We start from the raw sequence: 18,902 nt of genomic DNA on the forward strand, positions 1-18,902 counted from the left end.
CAGCACCCACCCCGGCCCCCCGGCAGAGTTCTCCATCAAAGTCCTCATCCCACGCCAGTGACCCGCCCACCGATGACTCTTTTGGTGAGGCCGAGGGCAGCCCTAGTCGGAGCGGAGAGGAGGATGCTGTAAGTGATATCAAACGGGATTGTGGGAAATGTAGTTTTGAAGGTTTCAACATCCTTTGTACCTTTGGTACTTGACATAGAATACTGTATGTATGTATTTATACCAAAAATTCTATTTTAGATTAGTATTTTTGAAGTGTTTTTGTAGACATCAAAATTCAGATTCACCAAAATGTTAATTTCTTATCCCACATGTGCTTTATTTTTTACATAAAATACAGTCAGAGTAAAACCTAAAGTTTAAGTTTTTTTTCATGAGCACTGACTGAATACAGCAGAAAAATGACCATAAAAATGCCTTCTGTTGTATTAATATGAGCTGATATATATCACCATGGAAATGAACGGTTGGATTTTTTTGCATCCTCTACCCTGCCTGAGTCACTGTTGGGCCCATTAAGATGTTAAATGAGCTTGCATAACTGTCAAGATGATCATTATGACCTCATTAATCGCAGAGATGCTTCTCAAAGATCATAGAGATTGCAGACGTACCTGATTAATATTGTTCAAATATAAATACATATTACATAACCTGATGAAAACTGAAGTATAAAAAGTAAGCCTGATTAGTCCCTAGTGCTTTTCATATTTGTGTTTCATCATATGAATTATCACCTCATAAACAATGAGGTATTTTAAAAAAAAGATAAAGACTAAATACATAACAGGAAAATGATTTAGTCATTCTCATGTTGTTTCAGACTTGAACAACTTACTTTCGTCTATGGAATGCAAAGGGAAAATAGTGTAGTATGATGTTTGGTTCATGAACGAATCATTCTTTTGAGTCATTTGATCCAGTTCGCAAAACCGTTTTCAAGCTTTTATTTCTAGATTGGACTAATCTTGTTCTCAGGCCACTGACTTGGTGATTTAGTCATGGCAGTTTACCTGACAAATAATGTTAAATTTCAATATGTTGGTTAATTAAAGGGATAGTCCACCCAAAAATGAAAACAGTCATCATTTACTCATATCATGTCACAACACAAAAGATACTTTGTAGTGTAGTTTTGTATTCAACAGACATGAGGGTGAGTAAATGATGACACAGTATTCATTTTTGGGTGGACTGTCTGTTTAAAGTCATTTCAAGACTTGTTTATATATATATATAAACAAGTTATATGTCCAATTTTATGATACCTTAAAGCGATAGCTCACCCAAAAATGTAAATTACCCCATGATTTACTCACCCTCAAGCCATCCTAGGTGTATATGACTTTCTTCTTTCAGACGAATATGTTTGGAGTTATAATAATAAATGTCCTGGCTCTTCCAAGCTTTTTAAAGACAGCGAATGGGTGTTGAGATTTTGAAGTCCAATAAAGTGTGTACATCTATCATAAAAAGTGCTCTTTTAATAAAGATCTCCTGAAGTGAATCACTGTGTTTGTGTACGAAAAATATACATATTTACAGGGTTCATACAAGGTGCTTGAAGTACTTGAATTTGACTTTTTGAAATTTAAGGTCTAGGAAACCCTTGAAAAGAGCAATATTCCTGAAGAGGTACTTGAGAAGTGCTTGAATTATTGAAAGACAATGTATCTATGAAATAAGTGTTTAATTTTGTCAATAAGCACATATCTTTTCATGCAAAATTCACACAATTCAAAAAACAATATTTTTTCAAGCTAAGCAAGTAGTAGTACTGACAGTGTCGTGTAAACATGGCTGAGGATGCGAAAAGAGGAACAGATGAACCACATCAGTTGAGTCATTTACGCTGTAACCACTCCAATTGATTCAAACTCGTGACTTCGATCATTCATTGCAAGCGATTCACTTGCAAAAAATTAAAAGAGCCATTCATTTTCGAATATCAACATCGCTTGTAGTGATTTAAAAAAAAAAGCATGTAGTGATGGGTGAAACAGAGCTTTTCGAAACTCCAAATCAGTCAAACCATTGCCTCGCAAAATAATTCAGGCTATGTTTACACTAGTGCGTTTTTGTTTTAAAACGCATAACTTTTGCTACAGTTACCCCTGTCGTTTACACTACTCCAGCATTTTCAACCCTCAAAAACGGACACTTTTGAAAACCCCGTTTTAGTTTGAACACTCCGGGGTTGCGTTTCAGTGTAAACGGACCAAAACGAAAACTTTTGAAAACGCAGTTTTAAAATGAAAACGCACTAGTGTAAACAGAGCCACACTGTTTCGAAATGTTTCAATCGGATCACGTATTGCAAATCATTTGTTTCAGATCGGAACGTCAAATCTTGTAACGCAAATTATTTGATTTAGATTGGAACTTTGCGTATTGTGAATCATTTGATTCATATTGGGAGTGTGTATCGTGAATAATTTGAATTAGATTGGAACGGGTTCGTGAATTATTTAGCAAATTGAATGATTCAAATCAAATGATTCGCGATACGCAATTTGGATGGTGAGTGTGGATCGGGAATCATTAGATTTTATAGGAACTTTGGAGTGCGGATCGCGAATCATTTGATTCAGATCAGGATTTCGGAGCAATTTTTTTCCTAAAAAAAACCTATTAATGCAGTACAGTTAAAAAAAAAAATAAATAATAAAAAAAATATACACAAAAACAAATCCCTTAAGGAAATTACCAGTGGTTTTACTATAGTAAAAGTGTTGTATACATTATAATACTTCAGTAGCATGTGCTTCACTTGATTGTTGCCATTTTTTTATTAGTATATTTTTATTTATCTGTTTTTTTTTTTTTTTTTTTGAATTTGAAATGGAAGACATTGTTCAATAAGTGAGATCTCTGATTGAAGTCCTTGAAAAATCAAAAAAGTAGTGCTTGAAAAGTCCTTGAAAGTCCTGGAATTTTATTTTACAGTACCTGTATGAACCCTATATTTAAAACTTTATGAACCGTAATCTCTAGCTTCTGCTAACTGTCATATATGTATTCATGAGAAAGTGGCATTATAGCACATGGTGTAGGCAAACGTGGTGATGAACATGGAAGTGCAGAGGAGAGAGCAAAACAAAACAAGGATTTGTAAAGAAAAATGTTGGATTTTTTTATATAAGCCAAGAGGAGACTAGTTTTTCTTTGATGTAAACAAAACTTGGTTGTCACAAGACTAGCATATTCTCACCGGAGCTTACACTACGCCTACGTCAAACACATCGATTCACTTCGGAAGGCCTTTATTAACCCCCTAAAGCTGTGGAGTACTTTTTATGATGGATGGATGCAGTTTATTAGACTTCAAAACCTCAACACCCATTCACTGCAATTATAAAGCTTTGAAGAGCCAGGACATTTTTAATATAACTCCAATTGTTTTCATCTGAAAGAAAAAAAGTCATATACACCTAGGATGGCTTGAGGGTGAGTAAATCACAGGGTAATTTTCATTTTTAATGGTGAACTGTACCTTTAATGGTGCTTCTTTATGTATAATGACGAGAGTGAGTAAATGATGACAAAAATGGCATTTTGAATGAATTATCCTTTTAAATCTTGCTTGAGATGCAGTGGTAATGTCCACTGTATTTCATACACACACACTCTGCTGATTTCTGTCAGATATGACTCATCAGAAAATGCCATGGAAACCCGACTAGTGCTCTTTCTCCTTTCTTTTATATTTCAGCTGAACAAAAAGTTTAATTAGTCTTTGTGAGTGTGTGTATGTGTGTGTGTCTCCCCACTCTAGCTGAAATGGCATTGAGCTCCTCACTCACTCACTCACACACTCAGTCACACTGCACACCCACACACACTGTGATGAGGTGTTAAGAGTGCAGCTCCAGAGGGAATATTCATAAAAATCCAAAATGCTTTAGTCCAAAGCTTTTTATGCGGGCGCACAATACAGGAGCCTTTATAACCGAGGGGTTTTCACAGCTCCGGTAATGGCCGCATGTGTGCGGGAACTTACGAATACATCAGAGCGTGGGTGGACGAGGGTGGATTAATAAATGTATGAATGAATAGATGGATGGATGGATACTTTCTCTTTTTTACGCATTTATAGCACTGTCTATGCTACTGTTTTACTGTTGCAGGAAAACGCTTGGATTTCTTTCTGCTGCTTATTTCTTGTCACTTATGTTCTTTTCCTCTCACTATTTCTTTTTTTCCTTTCCCGCTCTCTCTTTCTTTGTCCAGGCTGGAGACTCCCAGCAGTCTCCGGGTGCGAGTGAGCCTCAAGCAGAGCCTGAGAGCTCAGAGACGGACAGTCCTCAGGTCGGTAGCTAGATAGCGGCAGGTCAGGGTAGGTATCTGTCCTCTTTTTTTTCCTCTCTTCTGCGTGTCGGCCTGCTCCAACAACCATGACGTCACGTCAGCACGCCTTCACCCGTCCTCACCACCATTACATAGACCCACACATCGTGGCCGTGTGTCGTGGTGCTCTTTCTTTACTCTTTGCACTTGTTCTGCTCTCTAACTCTCTTAGGCTGCGTTCACACAGTCAGTGAACTAAGTGGTGTGACTCTTGATTTGTCCTGTTAATACAATTGTAGATTGGAAGTCAATACTGTAGATCTTGATAATTGAATGTAGTGATGATACATATTAGGACTTTAGGTCTTTTAGTGTTTTGTAGTGTTTTGTTTATTCTGATTCTAAATTAGATGATTACCATGATGATGATGATTCTGAATTTTAAAGTGGCAAAGAGATCCAATCAAATGATTAAACAGTGTCTGGTTTATTTAATGTGAAAGTTTATTCTTAAAACTTTTTTTTTTTTTAGAAATTAATACTTGTATTCAGCAAGAATGCATTAAATTAATTAAAAGTGGCTGTAAAGATGTTTACATTGTTACAGGGTGGGGGAAATCTACTTCAAATAAATGATGTTCATTAAAGAATTTTAAAAAAAATGAATGTATCACCGTTTCCACAAAAATATTAAACAAGACACCCATTTAAAAAAAAAAAAAGAAGATTTTTTATTAGCATATTAGAATGATTTCTGAAGGATCATGTGAAACTAAACAAATCAGCTTTGCTATCACAGTAATAAATTGCATTTAAAAAATATTCAAGTAGAAAACATTTATTTTAAACTGTAATAATATTTCACAATGTTGCTGTTTTTACTGTATTTTTAATTCCAATAAATGCAGATTTGGAAAGCATAAAAGACAATTAAAAAAAATAAAGATAAAATTACAAATCTACCCCAAATACATGGTGTTTTATACTATTTAGAATATATATATATTTTTTTATTCTTAAAGTTATAAAAATATAACTGTCAGTAGAAAATACATATATATATGTGGATTTCTGACTTTAGTACATATGGAAGAGGATTAGTACGCCAACCAAAAATAAAAAAATAAAACCATATTGAGATTAAAGTCATTATAATGCAAGTGTTTAATGAGTTTTTTCTCGAAACCCAAAACCTTTTTCTCTTAATTGAATGGGTTTATTCTCAACATTATATTTAGACTTTTTTTTCTTGCAATTGAATGAGTTTTTTCCTCAAAACAGAAAAAAATGTTCCTCCTAATGTATGAGTTTAATTTTATTTACATTTTTCCTTGAAACACAAAACTTTTTTTCTCTTAATTTAATGGGTTTATTCATTATACATTACATTATATTTAGACTTATTTTCTCGAAATTGAATGAGTTTGTTCCTTGAAACAAACATTTTTTCATCCTAATTTAATGAGTTTAATCTCAACATTATGTTTAGACTGTTTTACTCGAAATTTAACACGTTTTTTCTCAAAAAACAAAAACTTTTACTCTTAATTTAATGAGTTTAATCTTATTTTATTTTGATGGTTTTTTTCCATTGAAATTTAACAAGTTTTTTTTTTTTTTCTCAAAACAAAAACTTTTTCCTCTTTATTTAATGAGTTTAATCTCAACATTTTATGTAGATTTTTTTCTTGAAATTTAATGTTTTTCCTTGAAACACAAAAACTTTTTTTTTTTATTGAAACACAACTTCAATCTCAAAATTTAATGATTCTCAACATTTTATTTGGACATTTTTCTTGAAATTTAACAAGTTTAATTTTGCAATATAATGACTTTAATCTCGAGATGGATTTATTTTTTATTATTGCTTGGCCCTAATACTCTTCCATTCTTAGTCATTAAATTAAAACGGGAACTTTGACAGCCCTAAAAATATTTTGCAATATCCTTTTCTGTCAAATTTTTATTGTATGACCATAACTGTGTTTAGCACTCCAAACAGGACTGACAACTATATTCTGCTACTGTGTGAATGTAGCCTTATTCTCTGCCTTCGTTCTCTCTCTGTCTTTCTGTCTGTCTCTCTCTCCGTATCTCATCTCGCTGTCCCTGCCTGCTGCTGCGATCACTCTTACGCTGGTATGCATCTCATGGGAATATTGTTTATATGCCTTTATGGTGTAATTTCGTTTTGTTTATGAGTGTGAGTGAGCGTGTGCGCGTGTGTCCCTTTAATCCCATAAAGCCTCCTGATGCGTGTGAGTATCAGTGCTTTTGAACGTATTTTTTTAAGCAGCGGTGTAGCATGGCATACCCATGAACATCATGAATGCTCCACATCGAAATATCTGTGTCGTGTCATTTTCTGATATACAAAATGAGGTCATGAATGTTTTTATATTGTCACTCATCACAGCAAAGCACACAACTGAACTGATCTGAACCGAAGTAAACCACAAGGTCTGACACACAAACTGCGACATATAGATTCTTTTATGTCTTTGACGTCTGCCATAGCAAGTAAAAACAAAAAAAGTTATACATCCTTACCTATTTGTGTTCATCCGTCTATGTCATACAATCCTAAATTAACACAGAGCCTTAACTTTATTAGGAAATTCAACATAATACATTACTTAAATTGAACTAGTACAGTCTCTATGTGCTTTTTTAAGAGCACCATAGAATGAAACAGTAGCAGCGTGATTTCTTTTTAGACTTTTTAGACTTAGACTTTTTGGACATCCAAAATCAAAATGGCCTCTGTGCGGTTGAGGGGAAGTGAGCGATGGCTCTGTGGTACCTGTCTGGAGGAGACATGAGCTCATCAGGATGAATCATTAATGAAGGGCTCTGGGAGCCAGAGGCTTGTTTCTCTGACTGTAGGAAGACTGATGTAGCAGCCTCATCTGTACCTGCCTAATGATGAATGAAGCTCTGATCCCTACTGAAATATTAACACACCTACATACACACCTATAAACACACAGACGGTAGAGCAGATGTGGCTGTCCATTACAAGAATAAAGGCAAACAGGTTCATGGGTTTGTGAGGGAAAATATTAGCAACATTTCAGTTTGGACGTGATTTTAAGAGGTCGTACACAAATATGTAGCTTAAAGGGGTCAGCGGATGCTAAATTCACTTTTACATGTTGTTTGAACATTAATGTGTGTTGGCAGTGTATGTACAAATCTACCCTGTAATGATAAAAATCCATGCAGTGGTTTTTAATTAATCTGTAAAAATAATATCCCCTTTTTCAAATCGAGCCATTCTCAGATGCCTAGAGGCCGCTCCCACGATAGTTGATCGACATGAGCGTCTTACCTCAGATCAGCTGTAACAGTCCGACCTCCATTGTTTCGATGCTGGAGCAGGGATGTAAGTTAGACAAGAATATCTCTGATTGAGCGATTGAGGTGTTGTGTTGCTGGATGTAATAATGAACATAGTGGTTGTCATTTACTCCCGACATCTGAGCTGCTGAAGATGTAGTGGATTACATTTGTTTGTGAAGGGAATGCACCTCCCGATCTACATATATCCGTCTATGTTCACGCGAATCATTCATGATCCAGCTTTACTTACAGCAGAAGTGAGTTTAAGGGTTTTTTATGAATCTTTGCGATCGCCTTTCCTAATAATGTGCTAGTTAGCAAGTTTAGTGGCTAAACGCGGCTATGCGACTGAATCATTTAAACGGTTGATTCATTCAGAAATTAAACAAGTTGTTTAGCGCTGTGGCTGTGTTTGGAATGATTTTTGTTGGCGAAATAGAGCAAAAATAGGCAATATGGTGTCTAAAAAGTAAGTCTTTTAATATTAATTTCTAGTTTATTGAACTGTTGTATAAAATCAATATCACATTTGTGATTTTTGCAACAAAAAAAAATGGCACTCTTCGTTTGATATTGATTTACTATATGAAATGCCCCCATATCCTGATTTTTGGGAAAATGCATTTTATTAGACTGAATGACGCAGTGAAAGAACGCACTCTAAATGAGCACAGTCAGTCTAGCTAGTGTTTACTGTATGATAAATGAATCTCTTACTTACATAGTTCATACATATCTGTACTTTATTGCTTATGATGAGGGAATTCACGAGTTTCAGTCTGAACAAAGCTCCAGGTTTCAGCAGGTTTCATGACTATTCTGAACGCCTCTGACTGGCCACTGCATTCTTAACTCAACAGAGTCGTGTGTGATTGGTTATAATGCGCACACTGTAAAAACGCGTAAAAATAAAATATGATTTAACGTGAGTTGGCCTAAGTTTAATACAGCAATCGAATCTTTTCATTTTCACTAGTTTCATGTTTTAAGTATTATAGATTCATTGAAAAACCCTTAATGCTTATTAGCCCTCGGCCCCCAGAACAAGATTCTTATTTAGAAAATGATGTGCATGTAAACATGATCATTGTGTGTTCAGTTTCAGAATATTAAAGGGGTCATCGGATGCCCATTTTCCACAAGTTGATATGATTCTTTAGGGTCTTAATGAAAAGTCTATAATATACTTTGATTAAAAATTCTCAATGGTTTTGTAAAACAACACCCTTTTTACCTTGCCAAAATCAGCTCTGCAAAAATCATCTCATTCTAAGGGGTTGCAAATGAGCTCTGCTCACCCCACCCCTCTCTTCTCTCTGTGGAAAGATGGTCTTGTTTACATTAGTCGCATTTAGCTGTGTTTAGCCACTAAACTTCCTAACTACCACGTTATAAGTAAAGGCAATCGCAAAGATTCATAAAAAAATGCTTATACTCACTTCTGCTGTAAGTGAAGCTGGATCATGAATGATTCGCGCAAACATAGACGGATATGGCGCATTCCCTTCACAAACAAATGTAATCTACTGCATCTTCAGCGGCTCAGATGTCGGGAGTAAATGACGACCACTATGTTCATTATTACATCCAGAAACACAACACCTCAATTGCTCAATCTGAGATATTCTTGTCTAACTTACATCCCTGCTCCGGCATCAAAACATGGAAAGTTACTGGACTGTGACAGCTGGTCTAAGGTAAGAGCTCATGTCAGTTAACTATTGTGGGAGCGGCCTCTGTTGGTGTGACGCCACACAGACAGGCATCTGAGAACGGCTCGATTTGAAAAAGGGGATATTATTTTTACAGATTAAATAAAACCACTGCATGGATTTTTATCATTATAGGGTAGATTTGTACATACACTGCCAACACACATTAATGTTCAAACAACATGAAGACGTGAACTTAGCATCCGATGAGCCCTTTAAAGTAATAGATGTGTTTTAAACTAAGCTGCACTGTATCATGGTTAACTGTGTTTTGTAGCCTTTATAATGTGCTAGTTCTCTCAAAATGGCAGCAAGAATGATCAGTGAAATCTGTTGTTTCCCTAGAATAAATTGCGCTGATTTGTCTGGTGTATGGTCCTAGTATAATATTGTCTCTGACCATAGTTACACAGCTGAGAAGTGTTGCCAAGTCCTCGATTTTCCTGCAGAATTGGGCTACTTTAACACTGTTGCTGCGGGTTGTTTTTAATGTCAGTGGGTTGGAGTGACCCCAATAATGTAATATTTAGCCCCCTGGAATGCTAAGTTTACCAGGGGAACCCCGTCAAAAACGTGTATTTTACCCTCCGGGATGCGATTTTTACTAGGGGACCCCCTCGAAGTGTGATTGGGCTACTTTTGCGCTGGTTTTGAGTAGCAACTGGGTGGGTTTTATTGTGAAAACCTGGCAACCCTGCAGCTGAGCTGTACATAGTAATACTCGGTTTACTGTGTTTAAAGCAGTATGACCGCTGTAGGAGTATAATACAGGTTGACTGAGGATGTTGTCGTGATCTGTGCTGTCTGTATGTGTGCCGGTGTTCAGGAACGTATGTATGCATGCTCACTCACAGTGACCTTCTGTTGGCATATGAGCCAAGAGTGTTGCCAGATCTCACAAAAAAAAAAAAAAACAACCTAAAAATAATGGCTTAAAATACAGTACAGTATACAAGGTTATATTGCATTTTGCTACAAAGAAAGTGTTTTCAATAATTATACCCTTACAAAAATAAGTAAAATGTCAGTGAATAAACCTCTCGTGCTCTCATGCACATACATGGTATAGACAGGGAAAAAAGCACATATTTTAAAGTAGAAACGGATTACGGCGATTATTAATGACATTATGTCAGAACAGCGTGCAAATCATGTAGAGGAATTTGACAACTGCAATTAGTTGTCCATCAAACTTCACTGTGCTAAAGCTGAAATACACAACTGGAAATAAGTAGAAAAGTCCAACCTATGATATTATTAAAAAAAAAAAAATGTTGAATTTTTATATTAAATAATATGAATTAAATTTTTATATAAATTTATAATAAATGTTTCTTGTGCAGGAAATCAGCATATTAGTCTGGAGAAATCATAATGCTAAATATGGTGGCTGTACAGACGTTATAGTTTATTTATTTATAGACAGACAGTATATTAACATACAGTATGGAAGTCCATCAGCTTTGCTTTGTATGCAAGTATGTATAATAACAAAACCAGCATGAAAAATACTATTTTTTGTTTGATTTAAAGGGATAGTTCACCCAAAAATGAAAATTCTGTCATTAATTATTCACCCTCATGTTGTTCCAAACCCATAAGACCTGTGTTCATCTTAAGAATACAAATTAAGATATTTTTTTTATGAAATTCAAGAGCTTTCTGACCCTGCATAGACAGCAACACAACATTCACATTTTTGGGTGAGCTACCCCTTTAAGATTAAGAATCACAATTTATGCTACAAAATGTATTCCCCATTTGAAATATTTTATGAAAACGTAACCTTGACCAACCATTTTTTCAATTTTAGTATTTACCTATTAACTGAGATAGCAGTTATGGTGACTGCCTGAGATGTAACCAAAATGGCAGCCGAGTGAAATGACTTTGCTTATAAAGAGTGGACATGGCAACACAATCTCTCTTCCATTTCTTTCATTTTCTCTAGCACATTGACTCAGCAGGGTTGACTAATCTATTTCCTTTTCTCTACCTCACCTGCTTAGTCATCCATTCCTTCCTTCCCCTCTTTACGTACCTCCTCCTACCACTCCTTTTCACTCTGCTTTTCTCTTTTCCCCCCGTTCTGTTCATTTTATCCTCTGACTGTTTCTCTCAATCTCATTCCTGCTCTCTAAAACACTTATCCTGTCATCTCTCGCTCGGTGTGTCCGTTTGAGCGCCCGCGGTGGGCGGAAAGGTCTGTAAGTGAGTGGTAATTGCTGTGCATTCTGATTCAGAGCTTCTGATTTTAGACTGTAGGGTTCTTCAGGCCGCAGGCTGGACACACGCTGACTGGCAGCTCTATTGTACCTTATCTAAGCCTTCCTTTGCTTCTTGCTGCTCATATATTTATATATTTTTGTTTTACGACAAGAGAATTGACAGGGTTTTAGGCGCATGAAGTGGGTAGATCTGACACAGCTAGTCTGCTATTATTGAATATAAAGATTAAAATATTGGCGGTAGAGGAAGAGGCTTATTTAGTCACACATTTAGTCACTCTTTTCAGTCTTTCTTGCAGAAATAAATCTACTGAGTAGCTGCGGTGGTGTAGCTTTGGTGTCATGGAGTAAGTTTGTGAATGCAAACAGTGGAGTTTCTCAGAAAGATCTCTGTTGCCACCTGGTGTTGATTAGGAGGAACAGCATATTGACTTATCACATCTATGGGGCCCAAATATGATCGAAGTTTTCTCCCTCACATGTGACACAAATCTGCTTTTCAGGTGAACAGGTTACTTTGATAGCAATAAAAATGAATGCTTTATACTCAAAACCCCCTGATATTTTAACATAAAATCTAATATATTTTTAACAAATTAACATGGGAGGGGAGGTGTGTCAGACCTCATTAATATTAGACCTGTGGGGAAATACAAATGAAAATACACATTAAAAAGCCATAGAAAATGGTCACTGGCAAAACATTTAATTGTAATGTCAAGATTAGCAATAAATATGTAGTTTGACAAAAAAAAAAAAAAAAAAATATATATATATATATATATATATATATAGTATGTTTTTTTGTGTGCGTGTGTCCAGATGGTGTATCACATTGTTTGAAATAATAGCAACTAAAAATTTTAATTGTGATCTGGGTTAATTTCAACGGAAGCTCATTTCCGCCGATGAATTAAAAATTAAAAAAGGTTATTGCGACTTTTTTTCTCGTAATTCTGGCTATTTTTTTTCCGAATAATTCTGAGAAATTAAGTCGCAAGTAATAAAGTTGCACCTTTTTTCTCTGAATTGCGAGTTTATATCTCCCAATTTTGACTATATAGCTTGCAATTGGGAATTTTTAAGTCAGAATTCTGAAATATGAAGTTTATTTCTTGCAATTTTGAGGAATTGTGAGTTTATATCTCATAATTCTGACTTTATAACACACAATTGGGAGTTTTTAGGTCACAGTTGTGAGATATGAAGTTTATTTCTCAATTCTGAGAGAAACAAGTCAGAATTGTGAGATATTAAGTTTATTTCTTACAATTCTGAGGAAAAAAGTCAGAACTGTGAGTTTATATCACAATTTTAACTTTAGAACTCGCAATTGGGAGTTTTTAAGTCAGAATTGCAAGATGTTATGTTTATTTCTTACAATTCTGAGAAAAAAAGTCACAATTCTAAGATATTAAGTTTATTTCTCACAATTCTGAGAAAAAAAGTCAGAATTGTTGGTTTATATCTCACAACTCTGACTTTATAACACACAATTAGGAGTTTTTAAGTCAGAATTGAGAGATATGAAGTTTATTTCTCACAATTTTGAGAAAAAAAGTCAGAATTGTGAGATAAAATTCACAATAACCTTTTTTTTAGCCAGTGGCGGAAACAGGCTTCCATAAATTTCATACATTATAATTTTAAAAAACAAACAAACAAAACAACCAGATGTCAGATTTCAAATCTGAGAATAACCATTTTATTGTTATTTGTGTTACAGTTCCCAGATCCCATTAAAATACGGAACAAAAAAAAAAAAAAATCTAAAATTTTTAAATATTGTAATTTAATTAAATATTATATATTATATATACAATTAAAAAAACACACACACACACAGGATACACAGACAATTTCTGAGTGGCCATCAATGGAGGAAGATGATTTTTGTGTCCACCAGTAAGGGCAAACAAGTCAAACCTTGACCCATCAGGGTTTTCCATCTAAAACTGACATGGAGTTGTGTTATTTCTATCTAAATAACCTTACTCCATTTGTGTTCAGGGGAAGGACCCTCTTTATGCCCAGATCAACAAGGGGAAGAAGTGAAGGATCATGGGAACTCTGCACAGACGTGATCAGCGCTGGGGGGAGCAGGAGACCAAAATACTGGAGATCAACTGTCTGCCCTGTGTGTGTGTGTGTATGTGTGTGTGTGTGAGTGAATGTGCATCCATCCGTGTGTGTGTGTTTGTATGAACGCGGTCACTCCAGCCTCAACGGTCCACTTCTCCAAGCAGCCATCTCTCTAGAGTCAGTCCCGGCCCCCCCCTCACGACTTCCTCCGTTACTCCCCAGCGCAAGGAAACGAGAGGGACAGACTCTCCCCATACCACTTTGTTTCTTTCTCACTGTGTTTTCTGCACATGACAGCGGGGCATTTTGGGTGATTTCAAGCCTTATGAGCCCAGCTCTGCAGCTTCATTCATTCTCTTCGTCCTACTTCCAGTTTCTGACTCTCTATAGAGACCGCATTACGGGAAACTCTGGCCTGTCGGACCCCCGATCACGCATCCGACCGGGCGCCTGAGCGCCATCAGACCTCCGGATCCATCTGTGACTTATACAATCCATCCGTTTGGGTTAGTTTGGTTTTTCCTCTCCCACGTATTTGAGATTCTGCTGCTAGAAAGCTATGCAGAGCTAAAAAACAACACACTTTCTCTGTCCGTGGACCCTTCGGATAGAGAACAACAGACACGAGGAGCGACTTTTGCCAAATCTGACGATTTCGGAGCAGCTGAATCTGATTGGGGGACTCGAGGGTACGAACATTGCAAAAACATGCGATCGAACTGTTCCTTCTCTATAGCTTTTGTACAATACTAATGAGAAAAACAAAAAAACAAAAACATGACGTTGAAATGGAATTTTTATTTTATAAGTCAAGTGGAGCCCTTGAAGTCAACTTTAGATGTGTTTTAGGGGTAAACATGGCTTTAAAATCTGATCGTTGGTTTGCCAAACTCATTTTGTAAATAATAATAATAATTATTATTATTGATAATAATAATGACGATGATGACAACGAATAATAATGACGATAATAACAATGGTTCCGATTATAACAGTGTTCATTTCATCCTGTGGACTTCCGTGCCATAAAATAGGCTGGCCTTAGTGATGCAAACTCCTCATGAAACCCAAGCAATATTAATTCATGTGTCCCAAACTCCCAACGGTTTACGTTGCTTTCTCACAATCAAAGCTTGTCGTCGGTCTTTTGATTTCAGCAGGATGTGTTTTTAAGTGGCCTGAAACAAACCCAAGAGACTGTTATTATCTCTTTAATGGCTTAAAGGATAAATAGTCGGTGTCATATTTGTGTGATCTCTTTTGGTTTGTTGTCAAGATGAAGCTGGTAACTGTGATGGAGGAAGACCAGAGCTTCTCAACGTGTATGTTACTTCAGCAATCACAAATAGGCATGTACACATATACATACATATTCATGCAGACACACTCATGGAGACCTTAAAGTCAATATGACATCAAAACGGGCCATGTTTATGTTTTTAATACACCTTTCTGCACATTTATCAGTGCATGTTAGTCCAAAGAAAAAGTGTTAAGCTTTCATTTTGATTAATTAGATTTGAAAAATCTAGCTCCAGTCAAACATATAACGCCCACTTTTAACAATTCACTCAATGTGGGGAAAGCCACGAAAAAATAACTCATTCTACGGAGCCACTAAAGAAACACTGTTAGCTGCTTGCTAGCAGTAGCATGTTACATTACAGCATAAACAATTCACTTACCACATAAACGGAGTAAGGAGAGATGACTGATAGGATGATGACGAATGATTTGTAGATTCTGAGCACCGCTGACAAACATCTTATTTTGTAAAATGTGGTAAATACTGTCGCTCCATAGTATAAACATAGTACGTTCAAAGGCGATCTCAGTGCCGCAAGTTAGATACAGTATAATTACCCAACGATATAATTGCGAGAGAATGTATCCTGTTAGCATTTATTCCCTTTAGAGGTTCCGTAGGACACGTCATTTCCTTTCCGTACACTATATTCGGATTCAGCGGGTTGCGGTAGGGACAGTTGGGAGAGGAATTACAATGCTGGCTAAATATAGTGATGTCTGTCAGTCATCGCCCTTACGAAAATGAACCATGGTTTATTATAGTAAAAGTGTATTAATCATGTTTTTTGGCAGATTGATTACAATTTGTATAACCATAGTTTTACTACAAATACCATGGTTAAACTATGGATAGTGTAGCAAGACCATTGTTAATTTGTGGTTGCCATTGTTTAACTGTAGAACCCATGTTTTTGTGGTTTTATTTGTAGTAAAACCATGGTTCATTTTCGTAAGGGTGTCGATGGACAATGCCCAACCCTACACTCTAAAAACAAATGCTAGGTTAAAAACAACCCAACTTGGGTTATTTAGCAAACCAGCACTGGTTAAATATTGGACAGAACACATGCTGGGTTATTTTGACTGATTGGGTTAAATGTTTTTAACAAACATGCTGAGTTATTTTATTTAGGTCAAGTATTGTTTAATAATTATTATATTGCTGGCTTAAAATAGACTGGAACTTAAACACATACAGAATTATTAGAGGTAACAGCAATAATCAAAAGATGAACATTTATTAAGCTAGAACACATGGACAAAATACAAGACAAATTTAATTTATTTGGGTGAATACAGCATAGTTTGCAATATTATATTTAAACTCGTAAAGCATTTTAGACATTAAAAATATAACATTTAAAAGTAGCATTTTAATTTTAGTGTATTTAACCATTTTCTGCAATTGCTTTTTACCAAAATAGTGCTAATTCTTATGCCGATATGTCACCGAAATTAGAGCCAGCTGTTCGCTAGGTGTAACTGCCTCACGTTTCACTCGTAGCTGAAAGATGCCGTGACTGACTTCAAAACTTGCCCATAAACAAACAGTACTGACATTAGAGAACATATTTTAACATCAAATTAAATCCAACTTGGTACTATAACGAATAAAATCCATTTAGTTTATTCAGGCAAAAGGTGTTTCCATCATGCGAAGTGACCGCTGCTGACTGACATCTCGTCGTTATGTTGCGTTGCATAAAATAATACAATTTACAGCACAGTAAAGACATTATAAATGAAATAAAATGTATACAAACCTTTATTTCACTGAAGAAGTGCACCAAATCGGCGGCCCTGAGAACTGCTCTCTCCTGTAGAGGACTCAAAAAGCCCACACTCTGACTGTAACTCAGCAGCTGGGTTGTTTCATCAGAGACAGGCTTAACCCAGCGGTTTGGGTAGAAAAAATAACCCAGCGTTAAAAATGACCCAGCACCTAATTAAAAAATATTAAAAACAACCAAATAAAATGACCCAACAGGCTGAACCCAGCATTTTTTAGAGTGTAGTCACAATAAGACTAAAACTGGTTGCAAAGGCCATTTCGTGTTGACTTTAGGGCTGTGTGATTGCATTAAAACACACCAGAATATCTGTCTGAAATTCAGCCACCAATCAGAAAAAATCACCATGAATGGCATCTGTTTTTATTGCATCTGAAAAGCTCAGAGCATTCCATTACTGTGACGACAACTTCCTCCTATTTTATGGCCAGAGTCCCATTTTAATTTCAAATAAAAGCAGACCTTCAAGATCTAAATTTTGAGGATTAAGACGATGAGGGTGGAAATCGAAGCGAATGGGAGTCCTTACAATTTCAGTATGTTTCTATTTTGCCTTTACCTCAGCTAATGGTTTGGTAATGTAAAAGGACACATTATTTTTATCTTGATGATAATGACATTCTACAGTGGATTTTTAGAGCATTTTTTTTTTTCTTTTCTCTTGATTTACGTAACCCACCATGTAATACTGTTACCAATAAACACATCCCAAAATGTTGCTCTGCCTCTCTGCCTTGCAAAAAATCAGTGTAGTGGAAAAGCTGTTTTACTCTACATAAGAGTGGTTCTCTCTTATTGACATCACATGATCAGCGACTCTTGTTAACCCACATTATGAGACACTTCAGATTAAAGGAAAAAATAACAATGGGCGTGAACATTTTTAGAATGGCATTAGTAACTTTGCTTTTATGCAATATTGCATCCACACCACTAGGTGTCAGGACAAAGTTCAGTACTACAGTTGTATCTTCCAGTGAAACAAACTAATTTATTGGGTGTACCTTTTAACAGGGCTTGTAGACACATTTGTCTTTTTAAGAACATTTTATGTTTCTTCTGCCTTCAATCATAGGCCTACTAGATTTGTGAAAAAAAAAAAAAAGAAGAACACTATCCAATAGCTGAAATGCTGTTTCAGAGGTTGCATTACAGTATCTAGCCACACAATCTAAATTAGATTCAGTATGTGAATTGAATCACTGAACCGGAGCTTTGCCAGATAAACAAACACATTTCATTGAACACAACACATTTAAATTCACTCTCAACTGCTTATAGAAAAAAATGACTACATTAAGCCTGCGTTGTTCCACAGAAACTTGTTTCAGTAGCAGTTTTATGATCACAGTTTTAACATATTACCAGTCTTCATGTCGGTCATGAGTGCAAATGTTTTGGTCAAATTTAGTCATCAGTAAATATTACATGTAATTTGTAGGTCAGAGGTCAAATGCATATTTTCATTCTTAGAGTATTAAGATTTCCTCATTGTGCAAGTAATTTAGAGTGATTTACTAACTAGGTTAGTAAGCGGGATTACTTATCCTGAGCTGTGGTTGTTTTGACTACATGAACTGTAAGGAAGTCAAAAACTAGATGTCATGTGGGTTTTCATAAGGATGTAAGTGCTTTAATTCGAAATTCTACTGGCCAAAATGAGAGTTTCATGAATTTTGTCTGTGATTTTATTTTATTTTTTCAAGTGTTAATAATCCCGCATTGAAATTCTAGCCCTTGTAGTTTGATAATATGCACCAATATATGAATTTTGTAGTCAGAACTACACATCTAGATTGCTAGATCTATACAGAAATTGGCTTTCAAAAATAAAGCCATCACAAGAAATATTCACTTATGTGAATCTGGTCTGAAAACTCTTTAGAGGTAAGGCTAACGAACATGTCTTGAAACGTAATTTAAATTAAATTATTAAAATAAGTCAGCAGATTAGAGCTTTGTCAAGGGAGAGACACGACGACTCCTGAGTGAATGTAATCGCAAGAAATGTGAACAAGACTAACCAATATTTTTATGCTATTTCTAGGCTACCTGGAGTAAAGACGTAATGAGACTTTGATTTAGGCTTTTTGACAATGGACGCTTTGCCTTCGTGAATTTCTGTGGTTCTTGACTGACTGCAT

The 18,902-nt window shown here is 35.8% G+C and overlaps 1 protein-coding gene across 1 annotated transcript in view; it reads left to right on the plus strand.

Moving 5' to 3' along the window:
• dab1a (DAB adaptor protein 1a) overlaps positions 1-17,476 on the plus strand; it is a 216,379-nt gene extending 198,903 nt beyond the window's left edge. The window contains 4 exon segments of the mRNA XM_051138883.1: positions 4-128; positions 4,240-4,317; positions 13,589-13,625; positions 13,628-17,476. Of these exon segments, the coding sequence (XP_050994840.1) occupies positions 4-128; positions 4,240-4,317; positions 13,589-13,625; positions 13,628-13,662 (275 nt within the window). The 3' untranslated portion in view covers positions 13,663-17,476.
• Positions 17,477-18,902: the final 1,426 nt, after the last annotated feature.

Source organism: Labeo rohita, chromosome 20 (genome assembly GCF_022985175.1).
Source record: "Labeo rohita strain BAU-BD-2019 chromosome 20, IGBB_LRoh.1.0, whole genome shotgun sequence".
NCBI lineage: Eukaryota > Metazoa > Chordata > Actinopteri > Cypriniformes > Cyprinidae > Labeo > Labeo rohita.